Source organism: Rhinopithecus roxellana, chromosome 6 (genome assembly GCF_007565055.1).
Source record: "Rhinopithecus roxellana isolate Shanxi Qingling chromosome 6, ASM756505v1, whole genome shotgun sequence".
Lineage (NCBI taxonomy): Eukaryota > Metazoa > Chordata > Mammalia > Primates > Cercopithecidae > Rhinopithecus > Rhinopithecus roxellana.
In genome coordinates this window covers 58,773,601-58,801,329 of record NC_044554.1, presented here as the reverse complement: position 1 = coordinate 58,801,329, position 27,729 = coordinate 58,773,601, and the positions used below count along the sequence as shown (strand labels likewise).

At 46.8% G+C, this 27,729-nt stretch overlaps 1 protein-coding gene and 1 pseudogene across 1 annotated transcript; one reads left to right on the top strand and one right to left on the bottom strand.

The window, feature by feature from the left end:
• Positions 1 to 830: 830 nt before the first annotated feature.
• Positions 831 to 17,422, bottom strand: AKR1B1 (aldo-keto reductase family 1 member B). Its single transcript, XM_010357733.2, has 10 exons — positions 17,231 to 17,422; positions 9,725 to 9,892; positions 8,932 to 9,048; positions 7,859 to 7,936; positions 7,445 to 7,567; positions 6,824 to 6,930; positions 6,417 to 6,498; positions 5,735 to 5,818; positions 3,723 to 3,805; positions 831 to 1,247 (listed from the first exon to the last, which is right to left on the bottom strand). Exons 1-10 carry the CDS (start codon positions 17,294 to 17,296, stop codon positions 1,205 to 1,207), a joined length of 951 nt encoding a protein of 316 aa, XP_010356035.2. The 5' UTR covers positions 17,297 to 17,422; the 3' UTR covers positions 831 to 1,204.
• An 8,672-nt stretch (positions 17,423 to 26,094) lies between these two features.
• On the top strand, positions 26,095 to 26,686 carry LOC104657872 (annotated as a pseudogene).
• Positions 26,687 to 27,729: the final 1,043 nt, after the last annotated feature.

Here is a 27,729-nt window from a genome sequence, read left to right as displayed (position 1 = left end):
GGCTCAATCCCTGGGTGAGGGCCAGGAACCACCACTGCCCAATTAACTATACCTTTAGAGGTACATCTTAAACACAGATCACCTGTAAAGCAGTTAATGTGACTTGATCATGGGGGTCCTAAATTATCCAATAAACAAGGCCAGCCACAAAACAACCTAACTTGATGAACTTTCAAGTCGGCACTTGTCTATTCCACTCCTTTCTTGGCTTTTGTCAAACTTAACTCTGGATAAAGAAACAGTAACAAAAACAGCAGCATTCTGCCGCAAAGCCTTTACTTTTGCAGCCCTATTTCATCCTTATCCAATTGGAAGCCATTTATTTATGCTTTTCTTTCCTCTCGTCTAGACAACAGGCTTCAGGAAAGCAGTTTCTCTCAGGTTGTGATGCTTACTAAACACCGACTTCGGCCTTCACACATAGAAGGAGCAACCAAGGAATCTGGAATCGAACATGGGCTTACCCTAAAGCTGTGGGTCCGCCTTGGCTGCACACTGGAATCACCTGGACAGCCTGTACACTCCTGCTGTCCTGACCACAGCCCAGACAATCAGATCAGCCTCCAGGGCGAGGTCCAGACATCACCAGCCTTAAACCCCCCAAAGGTGACCCGGTGTGCAGCCAGGATGAAACCCACAGCCCTAAAGCTAAACGGGTAAAGTGCTGGGGTGGGGGGCCCCCAACTTGTAGATGAGGACTTGTAGAAAAGCCAAGTCCTCACTCCTTTTGCATCACTGACTGGCCTGCTTTACGGGTATCTGGAAAGTGACGGTTGAAAGTGAGACAGAAGGTTGCTATTGTTTTAAAAAACCAAAGCTCACAAAACCAAGCTCACAAAAGCACTTTTTATTTGAGGCAAAGAGAAGTCTTGCTGAAAGGATTACAGTTCCAAGCAGTCAAAACTCAACTGTTAGTGGCACTATTTTGACCTGGTAGATTTTGCTTCTCTTTGGTCAGAAAAGAGTATTCAGGTTGTACTTTCCCCAGTGGGGCAAAAAGAAGGGCAACGCAAACTAGAAGAGACTTCTACTCTACTGACAGGGTTCTTCAGATCCAACATCAAGCTAGACATGCCCTCGCTGGCCACTCAACAGGTTGCTGTCCCGCTGCTGAGTGACACAGGCCATACTACATTTTCAAGAAAAAAAATGAGGCAAGAAACACAGGTACAGGTCACTTAGGGATGAGCAGGCATCCACAGCTTCAAAACTCCTCATGGAAGGGGTAATCCTTGTGGGAGGCACAGCTGTCAGGAGAAAGGAGAAAATGGTTGCTTTTTGAAGAGGTGATTTTGACTAGACCCAACCCCCAAGAGAGAAACGATGTGTCTCATTGAAGAAAGAAAACAGGACCTCAGAGGTAACAAGCCAGTTCTGAGTCTGCAGATCACGGTTCTGCAGCTGGGGGAAGCAACTCACCCTGCAGACCCCTCTACCACTACTGTCACCAGGCGGCACACGTGGGAGGGACAACCCCCTCCCCATGTGCCCAGCACTGTGCCTGGGCCATGCAGGATGGCAACACTATTTCTGCCTCCTAGTAACTCAGTCTAGTTGGCAGGACCAGACAGTATCTTGTGGTCTTAAACAATAAGAGGGTGTAATAATATGAGAAGGTAGGCCAGGCACAGTGGCTCACGCCTGTAATTCCAGGCTGAAGCGAGAGGATCACTTGAGGTTAGGGGTTTGGGACTAGCCTGGGCAACACAGCAAGATTTCCATCTTAATAAAACAATTTTAAAAATTAACCAGGCATGGTGGTGCATGCCTACAGCCCCAGCTACTTGGGAGGCTAAGGTGGGAGGATCGCTTGAGTCCAGGAGGTCAAGGCTGCAGTGAGCTGTGATCATGCCATTACATTCCAGCCTGCGTGACAGAGTAAGAGCTCATCTCAAAAAAAAAAAAAAAAAAAAAAAAAAAAGGGGATGTTGAAACTCTGTATGTGACTGAATCTCTAAGGATAAGAGAAGCAACAGCAAGTGCTCTGAGGACAAGTGCTCTGAGGATGGAGGGAGCGTCCTTGTATCAGTGGGGGCTGAAGTGAGCACAATCAACAGTTGGAGATTTTATACTGGAAACAGGGCAGAGAGCACAGGTGCAGACATCTTTGCCAAGGCTCACTCACTGTCCATCTAGTACGGCCAATGGCTGTGCTGGGAACATAAAGGCAGGAACGCTGGACAGATGGTTGAGCAAGGCATGCAAGGCCAGAGTTATGTAATCTGAGCTGGGTGCTTAGAGTCTGTAACTCTTATTCAAAGCCATTCAAAAGTTCTCCATGGCCTGCCTTTTTTGTGTACCCAAAGAGTGTGACACTGACATCAGCAGGTCAGGCTCAGTAGAGCAGTATCTGCCAGAGGGGTGGCACGTGCGTAGAGAAAACTCCCTGGGAGACCTGGGCATGTCAGGGCTAGTCTCTTCCTCCCACTCACCACCACGCAACAGGATAATCGAACAGAGGTTTCTAGAACAATACTGGAGGGCAGAGGAGTCTAACTGTAAAGGGAGCAATGAGAAAACCACTGTGGTTCCTCAGCCCTAAGAGCTTCAATCCACTGTCTCAAGTGGGAGAGGAAAAGGAAGACGGATGAATGGGAGATTCTGAAAGGAGAACCAAAGTAGCTTGGTGACTAACTTACTCCTCTCCTCCTTGTCCACTAGATCCAAAAATGATTTTAATGTTTAAGGCTAAGTAGCAATAACAAAGATGTCTGAAAGGGTGCTGGCCTGGGGCTGCCTGTGACATGCAGTTTGTGGCCTGTTTTGAATGTGAGGCCACAGTGTGGCAGCGGCAGGCTCTCCAGACACGCGCATGCCTGAAGCAGGGCAAAGTTATCGTCCATGACGCAGACTGGGCAAACATCTGCGTGGGGCAGTGGCTGAAGCCACCAGCAGTGCAAACTCCAGGGAGGGAGAGGGGACAGACTCTGGAAAGGGAAAGCTGGTGGCCCACCCCATCTTAGGGAATATTCAAATTTTGCTTAGAAGAGGAAGTACTGAAGGAGAGTTTGTGGAAACAGAGAGCTCAGACGAGAATAAGGGTAGTGAAAGAGAAACAGGGTCTTAGTCTCCACTGCAAAATGAGCAGTTCCTTCTTGAAAGCAGAAAGTGACTTACACGCGTCACCTAGTTATTGTAATGGTAGCAAAAGAGAAAACCCCACAGAAACCCTTCCTAGGCAGCTCCTTCCAAACTACCACGAGAGGATACAGAACCAGAGGATGTATGGCTGGAGGGACTGAGGTGCCTGCTGCTCAGAGGGAGGGCCTGTTTTGGAGCCATGTGGCTTACCAGGGTCAGAGCTGGGACTGTCTCAAACCCCAGCCCCAGGGGCTTCCAACCAAACCCCTTTCATTAGGGTCATTAAGACAAAAAGTCACAGGCAAATTCTTCCAGAGTTTGATCCAGGGTCACCCGGGATCACCTGGTTTCAGATGAACCACTAGGATTTAAAAATTAAATGCCAAAATATGTAGTTACTTCAGGCCAGGCCAACAATGCCCCGGGGTTAGAAGAAGATATCAGGAGCAGATCTCTTGGCATCTTGGCTTCATGCAGTTCAGCTAATGCAAGATCATGTGGCTGAGAAAGCAAGGTAATGTGCAAAGCAAGAACAGCTGTGACAGGAGCGCATGGGTGCTGAGGCCTGCAGGGATCACTCTTTTGCTCTGCAGTGTCTGAGGATCTCCTGGGAACTGCTCCTCATGCTGGGGCTCACTCACCTCAACAAGGCACAGACCCTCCAGTTCCTGTTGTAGCTGAGTAAGGTGGTCATATCCTGGCTGCTCAGTTCAAAGTCAAAGACCTAAAAAACAAACAAAAAAATCCAGTAAGCTCTGCAAATAAAAACAAAAGACGAAATACTGTGCAGGACCCAGGAGATGTCTTCCATGGCTTTGAGCAGAGATGATAAACTGAACTTAGAAAAAGCTGATTATATTACTATTCAGGAAATGTGCATGTTGGGCTAGATAATATATGGAACGATGAAAACAGTCCTTCCTTTCCAGAACCTCCCAGGGAAATGATACACTTTATTTCATTTCAAAAAACACTACTGAGCACTTCTATTGCGATAAGCTGCAGTGAGGAACAGAATCATGGGTAAGATGTGTCTTTGCCTCTATTGATGAAGCAAACAAAGGGCAGAGGTATTTCTACAGCTGTGACAAATAACTCATCACACAGTGTAAGACACTCAACAGAGCACAGGAAGGGCAGAGGCATTCCAAATGGATTCCAGCTGGGGAACTGAACCACCACGGCTGAAGAGGAGATGGTATTTGACATGGCCTAAGAAGTATAAGGTTCTGACAGAAAGGGCAAGAGAGGTATACTGGGAGAAGAGAACCACCTGCATGAAGGCAGCAGACGGTACAGAACTCAGCTGGCATGGAGGCTGGGAGGGAGGCAGGCAGGCAGCACTGGGTGAGACCCACAAGAGACCAACACACACTCCCAGAGCCGAAGGGCTCTTAGCTTCAGACGATCACAGAATGTGCAGAAAGAGAGTCTGCTACAGGCTCTGTGATTACGATCACAGAAAAATGTGCAGAAGCTACACAGTAAGATGCAAAAATAAAATAATTAGGTTAGCATTTTGAGATTAGTCATTTATTTTTTCTTTCCTAATTCCTTAAAAAATGAAATATGAAACAAAGGATGCATCTCTGGTGGGCTATGCCTTTCTCTCAGTGGCCATGGTTTTGCCACTTTATCTTGTGTACTCAGAACACCTACCTGCACGTAAGAAGAAAAACCGCCTCCTCTACTAACAATGAACTCCACTTCCCTCTTCAGGGATCACTCTCATCCCTGTCTCATACATGACAGGTGGCAGGCATTACGGCCACAGCCCCTGGGCAGTGGAATTGGGCAAAACCAGTTGCTCACCTGAGCTGGGGCCTGCCCAAGAGCCCCATGGGGCACAGATCTTGGATAAAGACAGAGCATCCCCGGCAGAGCCACTTTGCTCAGTGAGAACAGAGCTTGGGCCATCAGGACTCCTGAGTTGCTCTCCTTTGGGCGTGCCCCCACCCCGACTCACCAAAGCTGCAAGGACAGGCGGGGAGGGAGGTGGCGCCCGGAAGCCTGAGCTGCTCCAGCTGCCACACTGAGCACTTTGCCAGTGCCCTGACACACATCTAGGCTCTGTCCGTCATCACATGAACTCCTTGCAGAGCTGGTGAGTGGGCTAAATGGCCCAGAGTGTCCTTTGCGGTCCCTGGACTTATCAGCACACCAACATGTCTCGATCACTTACTAAGGTATTAAGCACCATGTGAAGTGCTTTGATGCATCACTTAATCTTCGTAACAACCCTCAAAATGGATATTATTTCATAGATAGGGAAGCTGAGGCACTGAGCAGTTAAGTGACTTGCCCAAGGTTATGCGGCTGGTAACTAATAGTTTCAGCGCAGGGCAGGTCCAGGCAGTGAAGCTCAAGAGCGAGATTTTCTCTGGGTAACCTCTCAGTGTTGTTGAAGGGCCTGAGCAAAGGTGTAAGTGTGTGTGTGCACAGCACGGGGCCCTGGAGGCACAAGGCCTGGCTCTGCACATGGCTCCACCGGTGAGGTGTCCGTCTCAGTCTATGGCTTGCTCGCCATGGCTCCCTAGCCTCAGAGGAGAGGATGGTGGGGATCCCACAGATGACACTCCAGGGACAGGATGAGTGGCTTCCCCCACCCCCCACTCCACGGAGGAGGGCCAGGCCTGACCAGCCAAGATCTTACCTTAAAGTTCTCAGCAATGCGTTCCGGTGTCACAGACTTGGGGATCACCACCAAGTTCCTCTGCATGGGGAACCGGATCAGGACCTGTGAGCCCAGGGAGACAATGAGTGTGTACACATGCCGGGCACTCGCACCATCATCACAGTGTCGCACACACAACCCGCAGAAGGACATGCGAGAACTCCGCAGGTGATCAGAGAGGGCCTCCAAGATGGCAGGTCACAGCTAGCAACAGGTAGGCGACGCATTCAGGTCCAGATCTGACTCCAGAGTCCTGCGCTAGCCACCGTGCCACACGCTTCAGTATCTCAGGCATATCACGAGACCACGTGAGGCCCTCCACTGGCTAGGAACGCACACTACCACTCAGGAGAAAGAACATTCCCTGCACAGCTGGTACAGCTCTTACATTTGTACAGAGATGAGCTTCCACATCAATGAACAAGTGCTGGCCCTCGTGGCAGTCACCCTTGGGATAGTGGGGGCAGGCACTATTACTCTAAGAGCCCATGCCACTCTTCTAAAGCCCCCATCTGTGCCCTTTCCACTCTGCACTTGAGGACCCTGAACTACACTTCCCTGTGAGGGTGTAACAGGCTCAGTCACTTCCTCCTCCCAGCTAACAGGACCATCAGGAATGCAGGGAGTTCTGGACAGTCAGGAACACCTGAAGTGGCTGTACCTGGGCTGTAGTTTTATTGTGCTTGGCTGCGATCGCCTTGATCCTGGGATCCTCCAGGAGGGAAGGGTCCTCAGGCTTGGCCCTGAGGATAGAAAGATAGTCCAGGTCACACCATCATGGCTGCCACTCATGGCAGCCAGAAACCCTAACCCTAATCCTCCCATCGACCTCAGAGGGCAGCCACCAGTTTCCTCCTCAGAGCTGGGTTAGGAACCCCCAATCCTTTGGAAAAAGAGTAGGTGTCTTGCTACTAGAAACGCCAACCCTTCCAGGAAAACCAGCAAGAGACTCAGGGGAAATTTTGCAGATCAGCCCTAGAAACATCTTCCTTGAGGCTAAATTGTTCTTTTTAGTCATTTTTAATCTTCACCTAGTGACATGGGAGCATGAGCCTGTGGGAAGCTCACCAGGGCCTGTCAGGAGAGCCGAGGGGGCTGTAGGCAGTCACCACGATGCCTTTGGAGTGGCAGTACTGGATCAACTTCTCCTGAGTGAGGTACGGGTGGCACTCAATCTGCAAATGCAAACACAAGAGCTGATGGGAGCACTGTGGCTACATGCTGATATGACACAGATGAAGCTTCCTATGCTAAAGTCCCTCCCCACCCCATAGAGAAAACTATGTATAACAAATACCCTATTTCCCAGATAAGCTGTACCTTCCTACAATACCCAGGTAGTATTCTTGATGTTATTATATTATTACTATCATCTTATTATAGATGTTCTCATGGGCCCTAGAGGCTTTTCCTGGCTTTAGCCACTTATCAATTATCACAGGTCTGAGGATCTCATGGCTGCCTCTTTGTCAGAACCCAAATTGTCACAAGCCAGGCTCAAACCCTTTCTTTCCTGTAAATTTCCTCTCCCAGATGTGCTGTGTCATGCTGAATCATAACTCAGGACTCTGCCAACGCCCAGGAGCTGCCTCCTGGCCACTCGCTGGGTGAGGTGGACGAGAAATCCCTACCAGCATCAGACAGTAAAACAGCATCGTTGCAATGCCAGTGTCCCTGGGGGATGTTTACCTGGTTAACTGCAGGCTTATATTTTAAGCCAGGTTTGTTTAAGATCGCCTCCACCTGGAGATGGTTGAAGTTGGAGATGCCAATAGCTTTCACCAGCCCTTCATCCACCAGCTCTTCCATGGCCTATAGAGGAAAGAGTGTCTGTGTGGTGCAGAAACAAGTCCAGAAAGGACAGGATCGGTAGTGTCTTTTGCACCAGTTTAACGGGTCCTGCCCTCACTCTTCAGTGCCAGTGAATTAGACCTTTCAGAAGCCAAGAAACAGTGAGACGAAAGCCAGGCTGGCTTTAATGAGATAAGAAGAGCAAACAGCAGTGACAGAATAACAAAATGCAATGTGAGAAATGGCAGGCAGATTGCTCCTAAGAAGAGGGTACCAGTCATGAAAACAAGGTCCAACCAGGGGCTGTCTTACCGCCCATGTGTCCAGAATGTTGGTGTCACTGGGAACCACATTGCCCGACTCATCCAACGGGAAAAATTCCTTCCCAGGCTGTCATTACAATAAAAAACAAACAAACAAAACAATCAGTAATAGTCCTTCACAGACCTGCTGAGGGAAGCTGGCATCTAAAACAATTCTAAACCACCACAGCTGGCGAGGCACAATCTGTGTGCCAGTATGAAAAGGAAATAGGTGGACAGCCAACACTTCTCTATCAAACAGGCTGGAGCTGAGACTGTCAGATGGAGACATGGACACTACTTTGCCACAGAGATTAGCCCCGCCACTGACTGCAATGTGTGGATACAGGAAGGACTCAAGACCAGGACTCATGGGGGCCAAGGCTCGGCTGGTCACTGGCCTATAAAACTACCACCTGGCCCAGTCTCCCCGGCTTATCCCTAAAATCCAAAGATAAAAGTCAAGTCCCTTCAGCCCTGACATGCTGTGGTGCAATAAAACAGGGCTACAGGATACAGCTAAATGCACACTTTGAACCTGGCTGACAGCAGAAAACTGAGGCAGCAGCTAGAAAAAAGGCAAAAGACATAATAACTCTCAAGTTCTTCTTGTGCAAAGAACCAGACAGCCAACAAATATTTACCAGGCCTCCACAGGATAGGGTATATGTGTAGAATGTGGGTAGGGACTCATATATGTGTGGAATGTATGTGTGCATGTGCTTGGAGGGGAGGGCCAGGGTACTGACCGTGCCTCATGGCCATGTGCATTACAAACAACAGCTGTGTTCGCTGACAGTTTTAAACTGCACAACTAAAAACTGACAAAGAGCAGTGCTCCTCAAACTTGGAAGAAGTGTGCATATGAGTCACTGCTGGTGCAGATTCAAATGGCCTGGGTGGGGCCCGAGACTGTGATTTCTAAGATGTTTCCAGGTGATGCCAGTGCTAATGATCCACTGGCTATACCTTGAGCAGCAAGAACAGAAAGTCACCCACACATAACCTGCTAAGGCAGCTCAAAACACACCACAGGTTGCACCTGAGCTCCGGGGGACCTGGTTTGCACCAGGCATCCCATACCTTAAAGCCAGTTGGCCAGTGAATAAGGTAGAGGTCCAGGTAGTCCAGCTTCAGGTCGCTGAGCGTCTTCTGGCAGGCTCCTTTCACCAGGCCCTTCTCATGGTACGTGCACCACAGCTAAGCCAGCGAGAGGGCACACGTCATCATTGCCAGCCACAGGCAGCTTCCTGGCTGGAAGACGGAGCAGTCTCCTCTCCCCAAAACCCATTTGTTTCACCATAATGCTCTGAATGGTTGTGAGGGCATTTCCACTGTGTACTAGATCCTAACTTTCCAAAGGCAGGCAGGATGACCAGGTCACAGAGACCTCTTACAAGGACCAAACAGAGGACACAAAATTGGTCAGCCTGCCCTAGGCCTAAGTATGAACTCTCAGGGAAACGTCCCCCCTGGGCTGGTGTTTGTGGAGCCAGCCCCATCCTCCTGCCTCATATCCTTTGTGCATCGATATCTCAGGTCAAAGACAGTGGCCAGCAGTAGAGATTCAGTTTGCAGATGGGAACCAAGTTCCATCCTTGAAAGCGACTCCCTGGAGAGGGAGGGCCAATCCACAACCTCAGCCTCATCAACATGGGGTTCTAAGCAATGGGCCCAGATGGAATGAAGGTTCAACAGAGAGCCGAGGATGGGCAAGCTCTGGAGCCCTGTATGGCCCTGAGTGACACGTTTCCCCTGGAAGAATCGCCCGTCAGTGAAACGTGTAGCTGTATTGAGTGCGGACTTGGCTTTGGGCTGATGCACCAACAGACAATGGGACTGAGAGTCCCCTTCCAGCCCCACCGTGGAACAATACCTTGCTGACGATGAAGAGCTCCTCACGCTTCACCACCTGCTCCCTGAGCTTCTCCTGAATGGCCACCCCCACCTCATTCTCATTCTGATACACATGGGCACAGTCGATGTGGCGGTACCCGACGTCAATGGCCACCTTCACAGCCTCAGTCACCTGCCCTGGAGGGGACTGAAAGGAGAAAGTACATGAGCCCTGCAGAATGCAGAGTTTGCCCAGCAAGGAGGAGGGGCAGTGGCAGCCGCCGATCCCTGCTGACCAGCTTGCTGCTTTGTTCAGTGAAGACAGACCAGGTGCACCTCCGCAGCATTCTGGACTACCAGCCTCAGACGTGGGGGATGGAGGTGAAAGGCCACACAGGATTGCCCTGTAGGAGAATCTGACAGCCACTGAAGCACAGGTCAGATCACTTTTAAAAGATATGCTGAAGTCATCTCATTTTCTTGCTTCTTCACATCCACTGATTTGCAAACCACTGTATTAAAAACATTTCCCCACACTCTGAATGCTGAGATAGTAAGGGAAACCATTTCCTCCAAATATCTGAAAATATTTCAAAAATTGCTGTCCTACGGACCCCAATTCCCACTTGGCCCCCCAGTTCAGCCAGCGAATGCCTGACCCTTATGCTCTCTTTTCATGCATGGCTTCTGATACCGGCAATTGCTTGTTTTCAAGCACTTCTGGGAGATCATCATGAGGTCAAGAACATCACTGATGTTGATTCAAAGGCCCATGTGTCAATTCTCACTGTATGAGGATCTGCTTCAAGAGGTACAGAGACAGGGGAGAGGGCCCCTCAGAGATATTAGCAGACAGAAATGAGTTAAAGGGAAACCAGGGGGAATGTGGATCATGGAAGATCGCCAAATGGTTAGTGGTAGACCTGGCAAAATGACTGAATGGGTGTCCATGGCCAAGCCACCTGACCATCTGAGTGACCAGAACAGCTGTGGGGAGCCTGGCTACTGAAGAGGAGGAGGAAGTGCCTACATGGCACTGTGCTTCACTGGCACTCAGACAGACTGCATGGACAAGTACCCCCCAACTTTCACTATCCTGCTATGATTACAGAGCTGAGCAATAAATGTGCGCAGTGGGCTGTTGAGTGAACAGAGTGCATTCCTTTGAAGAGCTGGGGTAGAAACAAATGAAAAGAAAACCCCCCCAGGGCCTTAGCAGCTGCAGACATCTGTGTTTTGACATCAGCTATTTTCAACAGGCATTGGGGAAGAAAGGCACCCAAGTGAACAAGCCCATTACCAGAGCCTGTTAGCAAGGAGCTCACTCTCCACCTCAGAGGGACAAGCGAGGCAGGGTAGGGTTGCTCATCGAAGGCGTGGGTTAAGAGGAGACCTTTAGAGGACCTGGCGACCTCCTATTTGACTGGAGGACCTCAGAAGCTGCTCTTACAGCCTTCCCCACCCTGCACGGTTGAAGGAACAGAGAATCTCAATTTCTGGAAAGAATGCCTTACCGCAGGCTCTAAGTGGTGTCCGGGCACAGTTACCACTGATGAGAGCAGGGAGAGCACAGGACATCCCTACCCCAGAGAGAACAACTGGGGCCCAGGCAGGAAACTGCCCAGGACACAATGAACTTTCTCCAGGCTTGATGGTGCCTTGATTGATTTTTCTCTGAGGAGCTGCTGCAGCATGTACTATATATACTGTGCCTGCCGGATCCCTCGAAGCCTGGGACAGAGGGGAGGACACACTCCGCAGGCTCGGCCTAGCCACGCACCGCCTGCCACACAACTGGTGCGGGGGCAGGAACACGACTCAACGCAGGCCATGAGACTCAATCTTTGCACTTAAATTGGAACCACTAAGACCAGCCCTGGTTCTGCTGCGGTCACTGAGCTGGGAGAATGTCAGCCTGGAGCCGATGGAGGGAAGCAGAGGGAGGCTGAATCCTGGTGACAACATTTAGAACCCTGAATCTCAGACACCTAACGTCAGCAGCTGTCATTTGGGAAGTCAATCAATCCCCACCCCAAACACACATTTTTTTTTTTCCTGCTTAAGATTAAAGTGGTTTTTCAGTTCTTTGGAATCCATAGAGCACAGACTAGGATAATCAAGGTTGTCAAACAGTTGGCACGAAATGAAAAAGAAAGTTGTGAGATGTTTTTCTAGAAAGTAAAGGACACAATGACTGCAAGAGGTCACGAGGAAGCTGCTGCTGATCGCTCCTTGGATATGTGCCATTCGCTGAGACATGTATGCTGCGAGGCTGACCAAAGTGCTCAGGGAAAAAGTCACCTCCGCAATGAAAATGTAGGAGGATCCACAACCACATTCAATGTTAACGATCTCAATATAGAGCCCTTCCCCAAGAGAAACTAATTTGCCTTAGGACAAATGAAGCAGCCAGCTTAAGCTGTGGTGAGAAACCGTTCACTAAAATTGGGAATGCCAACACAGGGTGACAACATCTCCCCATGCCATGTCAAAGAAGAGAAAATGCAAACAGAGGGAAGGGTCCAGATTGACTTCTAAAAAGAAGGTAAACTGAAAACATGCTGGGTGGCATCCAGGCACAGCCATCACTGATGAAGAGCTGTAGAAATGCAGCATATGAAACACTCCAATTGCAACTCAATCATACAAATCCTACATGTTTCTAACCCGATCCTGCCACTAATCTGTGTGCCCTTAATGGGCAAAGCCATGCATGCCCATTCCTCCTGGAACTTCTGGCTCTGCAAAGCTCTACGTTGGGCAGTGACTTTGCAATGTTCTGGGCTGATGGCACCAAGTGATGGCAGTAAGAAGCCTCTGCCCTTGAGTCCTCCACCACCTCTTCAAGACAGGGGTCCTACTTCCTCCTTTGATAACACCGGTCGGCTAATACCAACTTTGAGACACTGATAACTAAAATCAGTGTCTCCCTCCTACACAGATACACACAACACTCCTTTTAAAACCTAGTTATCTTCCCTTTTGCTTACAGGTATTTGATAGTTACTTCAAGATACCCCTCCCTCTATTCCCTCTGCAAGTCAAAAAGCAAGCCACAGTGCCAAACAGGAAGACGGTCACAGAACAGTGTTTATGGTAAAACCAAAGTATCTCAGAGATTGGATATTTTGCAATATTAACCACGGGATCTCTGGGAAGAGGGAACTCTTCTTCGTTGTACGTTTTTGAAATGGTCTCTAGTTAGCAGGTGTTACTACTGAAATGAAAGGGTAGGGGGAGGGGGCAAAGGAAACTTCACTTTGGGTAAAGAAACCGTCCTGAGTAGGAAGCATGAGAATGGTGTGCTGATAATCCTGGAGCAAGGAACAGGAAACCATCACTCAGAATCAGGTTTGGCAACAGAGATTAACTTCCTCCTGTTCTATTTTCATCAATTTGTCCCAAATTCTAAGACACTGCTATTTCTAACTAGTTGAGATGTGGATGGACCAGGACTGACCCTGTAGGGGCAGGGGTTATTTAAATATCTTTGCTCTTGAAGAGGAGGAGATGAGGGCTTTAGAGACACTAGGGAAGTGAACAGTAAATTCGACTCCTGTGTTACTTCCATGCCCACAGCGCCTCAACCCTTACCCCATCCAAGGATCTTGGGCCATCACGAGCTTACCCCCACTTGGGGAAGGTGGAGCAAGTCTTTCTTGGCACATTTTCTTTTACCTCATGCATTCTCAAAGTGGTTGCTATTGCCCCAAAGAGACAAAAATTAGTTCTTTGGGGGCAAAAAAACCCCTCAGCTTACAGAATGGCTTGTGACCGTCTAGAAGGCTACGGGCCATAAGCAGAAGTACAATATTATCTGTGATATTACAATTTTATTTTGGGGCAAAATGCGGGGGGAGAGTCTCACATGGCTCATAGGTGGGAGGGAGGTAGAGAAACATACTTGTACCTTCAGCCCTAGGAGTATTCTGCGAGCATACATAAGAGACTTACAATGACTATTTACCTCCAACAATTTTTCAACTAGATTAAAAACACTATCAGTAACGAGACACTGGCTGGCAGCAGACATCATCTCTGATTTAAAAGCTTCCTAGCTTTACAATGCTATGATGGTTTTTTGTTGTTGTTATTTGTTTCTGAGACGGAGTTTTTTTTTTTTTTTGCTGATCGCCTAGACTGGAGTGCAGTGGCGCCATCTCAGATCATTGCAACCTCCGCCTTCTGGATTCAAATGATTCTCCTGCCTCAGCCTCCTAAGTAGCTGGGATTACAGGCACCCGCCATCATGCCACACTAATTTTTGTATTTTTAGTAGAGATGCGGTTTCACCATGTTGGTCAGCTGGTCTCAAACTCCTGACCTCAGGTGATCCACCTGCCCTGGACTTCCAAAGTGCTGGGATTACAGGTGTAAGCCACCGTGCCTGGCCAGTGGCCTTGTTTACTATCCATTGTAGAAGTCAAGCCTGCCAGAAAGAAACCCTGTCCAAGCCACATGGGTCTGAGGCAGAGATGGTCTCCCCATTTGCCTGAAACCTCCACCTGAGGCGAGAATGGAATTTGAGGACCTTCAAAAGTAGAGACTACCAGAATCCTGCTGAGGGTCTGAAAGGTACAACACAGCCGCTACGGCAGGGAAAGACCCAGGAAAATAAGGAATGGCATGTGCCTGCAGGGCCTTTTCCAGCTGTCACAAAGACAGGCAAAAGATCCCATCTTTCATCGAGCATCTGTGAAAGAATACATACACACATACAACGGAAAGGTTTTTTTGGTTTTTTTTGTTTTTTTAGACGGAGTCTTGCTCCATCGCCCAGGCTGGAGTACAGTGGTGGGATCTCAGCTCACTGCAACCTCCACCTCTGCGGTTCAAGCAATTCTCCTCCCTCAGCCCCTAGAGTAGCTGGGACTACACGTGCGTGCCACCATGCCGGGCTAATTTTTTGTATTTTTACTAGAGACAGGGTTTCACTGTGTTAGCCACGATGGTCTCGATCTCCTGACCTCATGATCTGCCCGCCTCTGCCTTCCAAAGTGCTGGGGTTACAGGCATGAGCCACCGTGCCCGGCCCAAGGGAAAGGTTTTAAGTCATTAAAAAAGAAAAAAAGGAAGTTGACTCCAAGTCCATCCTTATACCATTAATTTGACCCATGATTCCCCGCTGCCCCCACCATACAATTCTACACCAACCTGATGATCTCATCCACAGAAATACAAGTGGGCGCTTTTACCATACAGCTATCTCTGAAGTCGTTTTACTTCTTCATTACTTCATGAATTCACATGAATTCAACACATAACTTTTGGATACCTACTACTATATTTGCCAGGCACTGTGAGAAGTGCTAGAAATAATAATGAATGAAGCAGACATTATCCAAGTTCTCAATGAACTGTCTACTGGAATGCATAACCTAAATGTACAGATGTTAACAATGTGATGTTATCTTAAACAAAGACACAGCTTTTTGGGGCGTTGAGTGCTCAAGTGAATGATCTGAAACCCTTTTCCATAAACTTTTACTCCTCAGCCTGGACAACATAGGGAGACCTGTCTCTATAAAAAATTAAAAACAAACTACCCGAGTGTGGTGGCGCACACCTGTGGTCCCAGCTACTTGGGAGGCTGAGGTATGAGGACCGCTTGAGCCCAAGAGGTTAAGGCTACAGTGAACCATGATCATGCCACTGCACTCCAGCCTGGATGACAGTGAGCCCGTCTCAAAAAAAATAAACTTTTTCTCCTTATTTACCCTAGAGTAGTGATTTTCAAATGATGGGTCACAAAACTAGCTTCTAGAGTTACGACAATAATTTTTGGAAAAATGGAATAGAATAAAAATATTGAAATGCTGCCCACATAGGTTAAGTACTGTCAAGTAATTTTTATTCCAGACACATGTATATATCTGTGTGCTGCATCATGCTTAGAAAGTATTAGCAATTGCCAAGAAAGCATCCTTCTGCCCCCATTCCAAGAGCTTAACCTGCAACAGACGGAAATTAGCTTGGTGTCATGTTTGTAATTCAATTACACCCTCAGAGACACCACTGGACTTTTTGGAGGAAACAAATTACGTACCCTGATCATTCTGGCCAAGAAACACTCTCCCTGATGCAAATGACCCTTTTCTTACTCACCTTATATTTACTAATTTTCAACAGCAGGTTTTAGGGTACATGTAAACTCTTCTGTCCTATTTCAAACATCTCCCAGTTCACTCAATCCTTTCTGTTGTTTTCTTCCCTTGGCTGTGTGTAAATATCCAGCGCCCAGGCCCATATCAAATTTTAAGAGAAAAACCTGGGACGTGGGCGTGCCAGATGGTTTACACCTGTATTTGGGAGGGGAGGTGGGAGGAGTGCTTTGAGCCCAGGAATTGGAGATCACCCTAAGCAACAAGGGGAGACTGTCTCTGGGGGAGAGGGGAGAAAAAAGATTAGCCAGGTGTAGAGGTGAGCACCTGTAGTCCCAGCTACCCGCAAGGCTGAGGCAGGAGGATCACTTGAGCCCAGGAGTTCCAGGCTGCAATGAACCATGATTGTGCCACTGCACCCCAGCTCGGGCAACGAGACCCTGTCACAAACAAACAATGAAAATAGAAACAGGGAGAGAAACCCAGGTTATGGCTGTGGAATATAATATACGATACTTAGTACTTAAGAATACTGGCTTTTGCCTCAGCTCCCATACCACCACATTTGTTGCTCAGTTTTCACATAATCAGGCTATTACTTTTAGTTTTTCATAATCATATTATCATCTTTTTCATATCCTACGGTGTTTCATGTCCTTTTGTCATTTTCATCCGGCCAGGCACTTCTCTGGGACGCTGTGTGGTGTTGAGGTTTTCCAGGCAAAATGCTAACCTTGGCGCCTGCTGAATTATCAATTGGCTATGGGGTGCCCAGATTTTGTCCCGAGCTCCAGGCCCAGGGCATCCCGAGGCGGTGCCTGGCCGAGGAGCTCCGCACTGAGCCTTGTTAGCAACTGGGTCCGGGCAAACTCGCGCCACCTAATTTAATTATCTGCCCTCTACGGGCTTGAGATGCTTATTCCTGAGGGAGGGCAAGAACGGCAACGACTGAGACAAACTATTTGCAAGTAAGGCAACGGGGCCACAGGTGCCTCGAGGGGAAGGAGGCTGGGGCCGCGCTCCCACACCTCGCCGACGGCTCCACGTCCCTGTTCGGCGCCGGAGGCCCACCGGTCTGCTAAGCCCACTTTCCCCGCCTCCCTTTCGCGTTGTGCCGCTTGGGGCGCCCGCTCGGACACCAAATGCGGACTCAGGGGCCGCCCATCAAGGGTTGCCCGCGGTGGGACGAGGGCTCCCGTGAGCTGCTCCCAAACCCCACTCGCAGGATGTCTCCCCTGACGCCCAGGGCCAGCCCCGGGAGCCAAGGCCCGGATCTCCGCAGGGCCGACCCCAGCCCGTTGGGGAACCTGCAAGCCGGCGCGAGGCACCCAGCAACCCAGGCGTCCGCGGCGCGGGTTTCTCAGGGTCACTACTGGTCCCTCCCCGACACAGGCCGCGCGGAGAGTGTGAGGCGAGCCCAGGGCCCGCGCCCCCCAACCACCTACCTTCCAGGTGCCCAGCCCCAGGATAGGCATCTTGGCGCCGTTGTTGAGCACGAGGTGGTCGGCCATGGCTGCTGCGCTCCCCAGACCCCCGCCCCAGAACGGTGCGGTCGTTGCCGCGGCCCGTACCTTTAAATAGCCCGAGAGGCCGGCATAAAGGGCGCCTGTGGTTGGCGCGCCGCTGCGCGAAGGACCCTTCTGATTGGTTGCGTCGGAGGTTCCGCGGCCGCCTTCCCCAGGGGTCGGCGGGGATGCTTCTTCCGCCAGGGATGCTTCTTCCGCCAGGTCCTAGTGGTACCGAATTCTTTCCGCCCCCATCGCTAGCCCCCGTCCCGTGTAGCAGAAAAGAGTTCCTCAGCTCCTGTATTTCGTGGGAAAGCGAATGCTTTAGCGAAAATAACAGGCATCCCATAAATACATAGACTGGAAATAAGTTTTGGTTTCATTAAGAGCCCAGAAGAATGCCTTTGTGTATTGTCCGATCCCAGTTTGATGCTCTTTGGGAGTTTGACGAATACCTTGTCCTTAATCTATGTGAATCATACTGACTATACATATAGTTTACCGTACTTTGTTCTTAGACAAAGGTGCATGCCAGAAAAATGGCTTGCAATCTTTTTGCGAAGCACCTTCACAAAATACGGGTTTGCCCAGCCTTTTTGTAGCCTTCTAGAGCTCTCTTTGCACCCCATTCTAACACAGCTAACAGGTGTTAGCTGTGTCTATGCATACTAGGTGTAGTTCAGCAAGCCTTCTACCAAAAGCCAGCATCCTCTGATGCTCTTGAGGTTAGAAAGCCTTGATGAGCTTGATCCAAAACACTCAGAAGAATTTGAAAAGACTCTCCATTCAGAGTCAGTAAAACAAATTTCATCAGTCTTTGGAAAGTGAGACTCTATCAACGCAGTAACTTCCAGTACAGTAACTTAGCAAAACTCTCTAGAAGAAGAAAAATGAACTGACAGAAACCCACAGAAGAAAAAGTTAACTCTAATATTGTAGCTTCCAGTATTTCAAATTAGAAGGTACAAAATAATAAATTGATCAGCCCTAATTGGCAGGTAGAAAAACACATTTTTCCAAGATAGCCTCAGAAAGTCACTTGAAGATCGTTGAAGACAATTTTGGTTTCTTTCCAACAACCTCTCTTCATGATACTCTACCTCACCCCAACTGCTCTTTCTGCTCCATCACCCTCCAATCTTTCCCCTAATTATGCAAGTTTGGGAACTCCATCTGCCTGGTAATGACTCAAGCACTAGACCTCTCTAAACTCCATGCTGGTGATTTTCCATTTAGTGCTTTCTTTAAAAGTGCTCCCTCCTGGAAAAATTTATACAGAACAGACTAGCCCAGATATTTTTCCATGTAACTTCTATAAAAATTGTTGCTACTGGGCAAATTCATTTGTCCCCAAGTAACAGAATTTGAACTTGAGCCTAAAACTGGGAACTTGCTTTGTGTAAAACAGCCAAGTTCCTTCTTCCATGAGAGTCCTCTTGACTTGGAGGTTGCTCTGCCAATTGAAACTCCTGGATCCAAATCCAAAGAGCTAATCTCTTGTGAAAATGATACACCTTGAGTGGCCAGGTTGGTACACACAGAAGGGTCATCTGTTAGGGACATGGACTCAATATCAGAGGCTTTGTTGCTGTTTTGATAATAATTGAGTATACAGCTTGATTGCATGAAGGTATAACTGTGTCTAAAGTTGGAGTGATACCTATAGTCTCAGCTTCTCAGGAGGCTGAGGTGGGATGATTGCTTGAACCCAGGAGCTAAAGACCGGCCTGGACAACATAGCAAGACCCTGTCTCTAAAATAAATAAATAAACCCAGAATATTTTGGCTGGGCCATGCAAATGTGAAAAGTTGTATCAGTGGAATTTCTATAGCAACAATAGCACTCTAGTTGAGACATGCTATTGTAATGGCCCCCTAACATCCCCCATTGCCTCTGTAATCTTTGTAAAATGTACACATCTCAAGATTTTTGATCTCCCATCTTTTGATAAGTATACATATCAAAATTTAGTTTGAAAAAGGGAAAAAAAATCTTCAATGGAATCCTCCTGAGAAACACTCTAGTGATTGGAATCTTAACATGCTCTGAACCAGTAATCTCCCATCATGGGAATTATTTCCCAAGGAAATCATTTAAAAGGAAAACACACACACACACACACACACACACACACACACACGCACAGAGGTATAGGGCTGGGCTGGGACCAAGGTAAGGCAAATGAGTTACATAGGTGCAAATTTTCATGCCAGAAGGTAGGCGCTTCCTTACATTTATGTCCTTGGCTCTTGCCTCCCCTTAGTCCTAGGCCTGCACACAGGTATACACATATGTGTATTTATTTTTAAAATGCTGTATACATAAAGTAAAACTATAAATATCCAACAATAGCAAGAGATAAGGTGTAGCCATCAAAAGTAAAGATGATAAAGACACAGAGAAAAACATACATGAGGTAATGTTAAGGTGAAAGTAGAAAACAAAGTCATGTAACTATGACATGATGCTAAGAAGGAAAATACAACTTATAACATTTGGGAAAAATTAGGAAGAAGCCAGAAGCAAATGGGGAATACTCTTTGTCAGATTATTTCCTTAATAATCTGAACACATTTTGAATTAAAAGACAACTTCTTATGAACTGTCCAGTTCACACAGGATAAAACTTAAACTCCTGAGCCTGGCATTCAAGGCCCTGCGAGATCTGGTAGAAGTTTGAATATACAAAAAACCACCCAATTGTATATTTAAAAAGGTAAATCATATGGTATGTAAATTATGCCTTAATAAAACTGCTATAAACAAATGAAGGTTACATGCTACATGTCCAACACAAGCTGGTGGAGCTGAGGGTGGCAGTAGGCTCTGTTCACATAAGGACTCATGTTCACCCAAGGACTCAAGCTATGGAGGTTCTACCACACTGTTTCCCTGCTGTCCCAACCTAAGGCTTCAGGGTTTGGCTTAGGAAGGCAAAATAGAACCTGAGTCTCAAATGAGCAATCAATTGCTCAGGCCTGGAAGTGGCACACATCACTTCTACCTATAATCCTTTGACCATATCTGGTGGTAGGGCCCAGTCAGGCCTATCTTCAATGGGATGGGGAAGTGTCATCCTCCTGTGTGCCAGAAAACAGAAGTGAATGGGTATGGTGAGCACCAGAAGTCTCTTCCACAATGACAAACCACTACTGAGTCTTTATTATGGTTCAGACACTGGATTATGGTTCAGCACTTGGCATATGTTATATGAAGGTGCTGCTGCTGCTGCTTATATATCTATTGAGCTTTGTAAATGGCCAGCACCATTCTATGAGCTTTATGTACATTAAATCATTTAATTTTCATAACCACCCCTTTCATGGATACCATTATCAATCCATCTTACATGTGAAGAAACTGAGATGCAGAGAAGTGAGAACAATTGCTAAGATCTCACATTAAGTAAATGTTAGGGTCAATATTTAAACCTAGGAATTTGACTATAGCACTCAAACTCTCAGCCACTACCAGTAGCTTTCAAATTTTTAAACTGTGACTCACACTAAGAATTTTGGAATGAGTGACGTCAGGAAGAAGGTTGATTAGAAATGCCTAGTTCTTATCCCTGCCACAAGACAGGACCAAGGGAATGAATAAACCACTAATATTTAACTGGAATTATGAATAGAGAGCATTAAGGTGCAGTGGGGCAGTAGAGGGGAACTTGTAGTGATTGGAAGCCCAAGAGAGTACCATGGAGGCACATGGCATCTGTAGCCCCGTCTTGCCTGCCACAATTGCATCATCCCAGAGACAGGAGGGAAGTCCCCTTGTAGGGAAAAGTTAAAAGAACCCCGCCAGTCTCCATTGCCACTGTAAATGACCCCAGTCCTCATTATGAAATAATCCCACAGTCCTTGCAAGCCCTGTGCCCAGTTTGAAGAGCTTCTGGGAATCCATATAGCTGTATCACTCTGGATTAGGAGAACAGGGTGTGTACACACCCTTCCCGTAGTGAGCCAAGCTGCTGCAGCATGGCACCATCTTGAGATCAGAGCCATCTCCGGACTGTGCCCTGCTCTGGGGGCCATAACCATTACACTTCTCCAGCACTGGGGCTCCATCTTCATTCCACCAAGCCCACATGTGGGCCAGCTGCACAAAGACTGGGCCCAGGATTGGCTGTGACTCTGGTCCTGCACCACAGTGAAACCAACCCCTGTCATCTGCAATACAGCTGAAGGAACAGTCTGGCAGTTTCACCCAGGGTGAACCTTCCTTTAAGCCAGCCAAATGGCTATATGTCCTCCCTCAAGCAGGAGAGGTCGTAGCCCATCAAACAACTGACACGCCTACCCCCAGGCCAGCAGAGTGGCCATATGCAGATGTACAGGGCCTGAAAAACAGGCCTATAGCACCTACTCCCTCCATGAACACACCCTTGGATTGCCTCACATTCACAACCAGGGCTTGGAGAAACGAGAAGCTGACTGAGTCGCTGTGTGAAGCCCACACAGGTGGCCGAATCCCACAACTCCAGCTGCCTGGAGTCTGGGCCCAGGATTGCCTGTGACTCTGGTCCTGCACAGCAGTGAAACCAACCTACACTGTCTGCTTTTACAGTTGGAAGAAGATTCTGGAAGTCTTGTCCAAGGAGAGCCTACCCTTAAGCCAGCTAAACTGCTGCACACCCTCTCTGAAGTGAGAGAGGTCCTTGATCCACCTAACAGCTGACATGCCACTGGGCTCACAGAGCAGCTCTGTGCTCATGCCCAGGGCCTAAGACACAGTAGCAGCATGGGACCACATCCCTACCATGAACATGCTGCTGACCTGCCCAAAGGACCTGCATGTGCAATCAACACTTGAGAAACAGCTCTGTGGCCACCCCCAGCAGACATGCACCCAGGCCAGCCAAGAAGGTGTGTGGCTGCATCCCATACCTGAGAAATGGCCCTGTGGATTGCCCTGGCAAACACACTTCCAGGCAGCTAAACAGCCATGCACTCATATCTTGGGCCTGGGAGATAGCCCCATAGGCAATCCTTAGAAGGCAAGCAGGCGGGCCATCAAAGCAGCTACACACCTGCCCCCTCAGGCTTGAGAAACAGCCCCATGGCATGAAATCACAGAGAGCCAGACCCGAAGTTGGCCAACCCAATGTGGCCATACATGCACTCAGACATGAGAAAGGCCTGGCAAGCCCGCCATGGCAAAGCTGCACTGCCACTGCCACAAAATCTCTCAACCTAGGACACTGAGATACTCACAAACATTGCAAGGAAAGATCACAGTTGAAGAAACTATGCAGATGCTACACTACTGCATCCACCTAGAAACAAAGCCAACACACTGCTCTGAACCTACTCCCCAAGACCGATCTATGAGAATAAATCTTTCCCTATAAAACCTACTCCATGAAATTGGAAGGGGTGACTGTTCCACCAGATGTGTAGAAATCAGTGTAGGGACACATTAAGCAAGAAGAAGCAAGGAAACATAATGCTTCCAAAGGAACACAGTAATTCTCTAGTAACGGACTGCAATAATAAGGAAATACACAAAATGCCAGGAAAAGAATTCAAAATAATAATCTTAAAGAAACTCAATGAAATTAAAGAGAATAAAGACAGAAAACTCAATAAAATTAGGAAAATAATTCATGATTTGAATAAGAAATTCAACAATAAGAAGAACCAAACAGAAATCCTAGAGCTAAAGAATTCAACGAATAAAATAAAAATACAACTGAGAGCTTCAATGATAGATGAGACCAAGCAGAAGAAAGAATTTCTGAACTTAAAGATAGGTCATTTGAAATAAAACAAGCAAACGAACAAAAAAGATAAAAAGAATAAAGGAGGCATACAGGAGTTATGAAGAACCATTAAGCAAACAAATATTTGCATTATGGCATTACAGAAGGAGAGTATAAAGGAAATGATATAAAAAACTTATTTAATGAAATAAGTCCAGGTGCGGTGGCTTATGCCTGTAATCCCAGCACTTTGGGAGGCCGAGGCAGGCAGATTTCTTGAGGTCAGGAGTTTGAGACAAGCCTGGCCAACATAGTGAAACCCTGTCTCTATTAAAAATACAAAAATTAACCTGGCATGATGGTGGGCACCTGTAATTCCAGCTACTTGGGAGGCTGAGGCAGGAGAATCACTTGAACCTGGGAAGTAGAGGTTGCAATGAGCTGAGATCATGCTGCTGCACTCGCCTGGTCAACAGAGTAAAACTCCATCTAAAAATAAAAGCATATTTAATAAAATAATACCTGAAAACTTCCCAAGTGTTGGGAGAGAGACTGATATCCTGATTCAGAAAGCTCAAAGAATCACAAATAGGTTGATACGCTTCTCTGAGGCATATTATAGTCAAATTGTCAAAAGGCAAAGGCAAATAAATAATTCTAAAAACAGCAAGAGAAAAGCATCAAATGACATATAAGAGAATCCCCATTAGACTAACTGTGGATTTCTTAGCAGAAATTATACAGGTCAGGAGAAAAAGGGGTGATAATATTCAAAGTACTGAAAGAAAAAAAGACTGCTCAAAAATATTATACCCAGCAAATATATATTTTGGAAATGAAGAAGAAATAAAATATTTCACAGGCAAGCAAAAATTAAGGTAATTCATCACTGCTAGACCAAGTTTACAAAAATGCTCAAGGGAGTCATACATCTAGAGGTGAAAAGACCCTAATCACCATAATGAAAACACGTAAAACTATAAAACTCATTGGTAGGGCCGATACACAAAGGAAAAAGGGAAATCGAACCTTATCTGTACATAAAACCACCCAACCACAAAAATAAATAATAAGGGAGGAAATAAAGAACAAAGGATATACAAGACAACCAGAAAATGATTAATAATGACAGGAGTAAGTCCTCAACTATCAATAATAGCCTTGAATGCAAATGGATTAAATTTCTCATTTAAGAGATATAGACTAGCTGAGTTAATTAAAAGAAAGAGGACACAACTATATGTTTCCTACAAGAAACTCATTTAACCAGCAAAGATGCACATAGAAAGTCATTGAAAAAGATACTCTACTCAAAAGGAAACAAAAAAATGAGCAGTAGATACATCAGACAAAACAGAATTCAAATAAGAAGCTAAAAAGAAAGGTAGATATTATGTAATAATAAAGGAATCAATTTAGCAAAAGAATATAACAATTGCAAATGTATATGCACCTAACACTGGAACACCTAGATATATAAAGCAAACATTATTAGATTGAAAGGGAGAGATATACTGCAATAGAGTGATAGCTGAGGACTTCCAAATCCCACTCTTGGTATTGGATAGATTCATCTAGACAGAAAAACAAGCAAGCAACATCAAATTTAAATTGCACTATAGACTCAGTAGACCTAACAAATATTTACAGAATATTTTACACAATAGTTGCAGAATACACATTACTTTGATCAGGACATGGAACATTCTCCAGTATTGACCATATGTTAGGACACAAGATAAGATTCTAAAAAAATTTTTAAAGGCCAGGTGCAGTGCTTCAGGCCTGGAATCCCATCACTTTGGGAGGCCAATGCAGGAGGATTGCTTGAGCCCAGGAGTTCAAGACCAGCCTAGGCAAAATAGTAAGATTCTGCCTCTACCAAAAAGAAAAAAAAAAAATAGCTGGGACTGATGGCACATTCATATGGTCCCAGTTACTCCGGAGGCTGAGGTAGGAGGATCACTTGAGCCCAGGAGTTCAAGGCTGCAGTGAACTATGATTGCATCACTGTACTCCAGCCAACCTGAGTGACAGAATGAAACCCTGTTACTATAAAACAAACATATAAATAAATAAATAATAAATAAATAAATAAATTTGAAATTATATCAACTTTCTTCTCTGACCACAATGGAATAAAACTGGAACTTAATAACAAGCCTGGGGCCAGGTACCCAGGCAAGATTGGCAAGTAGACTTCACTCACATGCCGCCCAAAAAATGGTTCTTCTATCTTCTAGTCTTTGTCTGTACTTTCTCTGAGTGGGTAGAAACATTCCCAACAACTTCAGAAGGTGCAAATATCATCACACACAAACTCTCATCATGCGTATAATTCCCCGTTTCAGACTCCCAATATCCATCCAGTCCAATAACAGGCCCACCTTCATCAGTCAAATTACCCAAGGCATCTCTACATCCTTAGGCGTTAAATGGGTTCTCCACACACCCTACAGGCCTCAATCTTCAGGCAAAGTTGAAAAAGTGAACTCTGTCCTTAAAGCCCAACTCACCAAGCCGGCTCTAGAAACCCAACAGTCATGAATAAAAAAACCTCTCTTTCACCCTCATGAGACTCCATGCAACACCAAAGGCACCCTCTTTTTATAGTCCCTTTGAAATCATGGACGGCTGAACTTTCGTCCTGGAGCCTCCACCCTTCCCAGACTCTGAGCCACTCGGGAATTACCTTCTCTCCTTAATCCAGACACTGGATTTTCATTCGTGAAGCAGCAAATGAGACCATGCCTCTCCCTGTCGACACCTCCTTGTCCTCTCAACATAACTGTCTTGCAGGCACAGACATGTTTATCTGCCAACCTGATGCTCGCAAAAAGCTACAACTCAAGTGGACAGGCCCCTACGCTGTGGTACTCAGCACACCAACTGCAATGAGAGTCCAAGGACTCCCCCACTGGATCCATCGCACCAGGGTCAAGCTCACCCCTAAGGCTACTTCTTCCTCTAAAATATTAACAGCTAAGTGGTCCTCCAGGCCAGTTTCTCCTACCAAGCTTAAATTAACCCCAAAATTTTTCTTAAAACCAAAAACCCCCTAGAAAGCCTAAACATGAGAAGACTAATCACCTTCTTCCAGAGATGGCCTGTATCTACCCAACCACTTGCTGTGCCTCACTTTCAACCAAAGGTCTTAATACAAGAATATTCCTCACCACAATCCTGTCAGTAGCCACCCTGCTGTCTACAGCAGCCCCTCCAAGCTGCCGTGAATGTTATCAGTCTTTCCACTATGGAGGAAAAATGCAACAGTCCTTTACTTACCATAATCATATAGAAAAATCCTGTTATGGAACCTTAGTCGAGGAAATGTGTTGAATCAGGGAAAAGTTATTATAAAGCAAAAAATCTAGGAGTAGAGTATCTGGCAGTTATAACGGGGCTATATGTCCAAAAGGTAAGCAGTGGCTTTGCTTCACCACAATTGGACAATGGGGAGTAAACACTCAAGTGCCAGAGGACATAGAGAGAGAACAGATTACAGCCAAAACAAAGGCCAAAGCCAACAACTCCCCTCCAGAATAACCCATGGTATTTCCACCCCTTTATACAAAACTACAAGCAGGCGCATCCCTTCCCAAGCCAGGAAAAAAACCTGTTTGTAGATCTAGGAGAATGCATCATGCTTACCATAAATGCGTGCAATTGCTGGGTATGTGGGGGAGCTCGTTGAGTGAACAGTGGCCGTGGTATGGGATAGACAGTGTCCCCTACTTCCTAGCATCCCAAGACTCCAGCCTCACTTTCACTCCTCAGGAACGCCCGCAGTCCTGGACACTTACCAACCCAGTAAGAGGGATGGCGCGCATACTGCAAGTGGACTAATAAAACCCATTGCACCACAGATGAAAGTCTCTGTCACCAAACCCTAACAGTCAATACCTCCGCAGCAGAGTGGTGGCCAGGGTTACCCCACGGAGCCTGGTCTCCTAACTTAAGCTACCTCAATCGTGTCTCGTCAAAAAGGGCCTGGAACTGTACAAACACCACTAACCCTTATGCCACATACCCCGCCTAAGTACACTATGGGACAATCCTATGAACATCAGCCTACAATGGATTGCCCCTGATGGATTCCTTTGGATATGTGGAACCCAGCTTACTTGTGGCCACCTTATCACTGGCAAGGTACTTTCTTCCTAGGAACAATTAAACCTGGATTCTTTTTGCTTCCAAAGCAGGCAGGCAACACCCTCGGAGTCCCTGTGTATGATAACCTAAACAAAGAAAAATGATCCTTAAAGGTAGGTCAAAGCCAAAGATGGCAAGAGGATGAGGGGCCTCCACAACGGATCATCGAATATTACGGTCCTGCCACTTGGGCTGAGGATGGTTATCGCACTCCCATATATATGCTAAATAGAGTAATTAGACTGCAGGCTGTTCTAGAGATAAACACTAACCAAACCGCCTCAGCCCTGGAAATGCTCACGCAACAACAAAACCAAATGTGCGCGGCAATTTATCCAAACAGGCTGGCACTAGACTACTTATTAGCAGAAGAAGGTGGGATCTGTGGTAAGTTTAATATCTCCAATTGCTGTCTTAATATAGACGATAACAGAAAAGCAGTTCTAGAAATCACTTCAAACATCAGAAAAGTAACCCATGTACCAGTCCAAACCTGGAAGGGATGGGAACCAACAAACCTAGGAAGGTGGTTCTCTAATTTAGGAGGATTTAAAACGCTGGTAGGGGCAGTAACCTTCATCACTG

Coding starts and splice junctions, on each gene's coding strand:
- AKR1B1 (XM_010357733.2), bottom strand. CDS start 17,296: ATGGCCGACCACCTCGTGCTCAACAACGGCGCCAAGATGCCTATCCTG. Junction 7,937..8,931: donor ACTGGCCAACTGGCTTTAAG/GTATGGGATGCC, acceptor TTGTAATGACAG/CCTGGGAAGGAATTTTTCCC. Junction 6,931..7,444: donor ATAAGCCTGCAGTTAACCAG/GTAAACATCCCC, acceptor TTGCATTTGCAG/ATTGAGTGCCACCCGTACCT.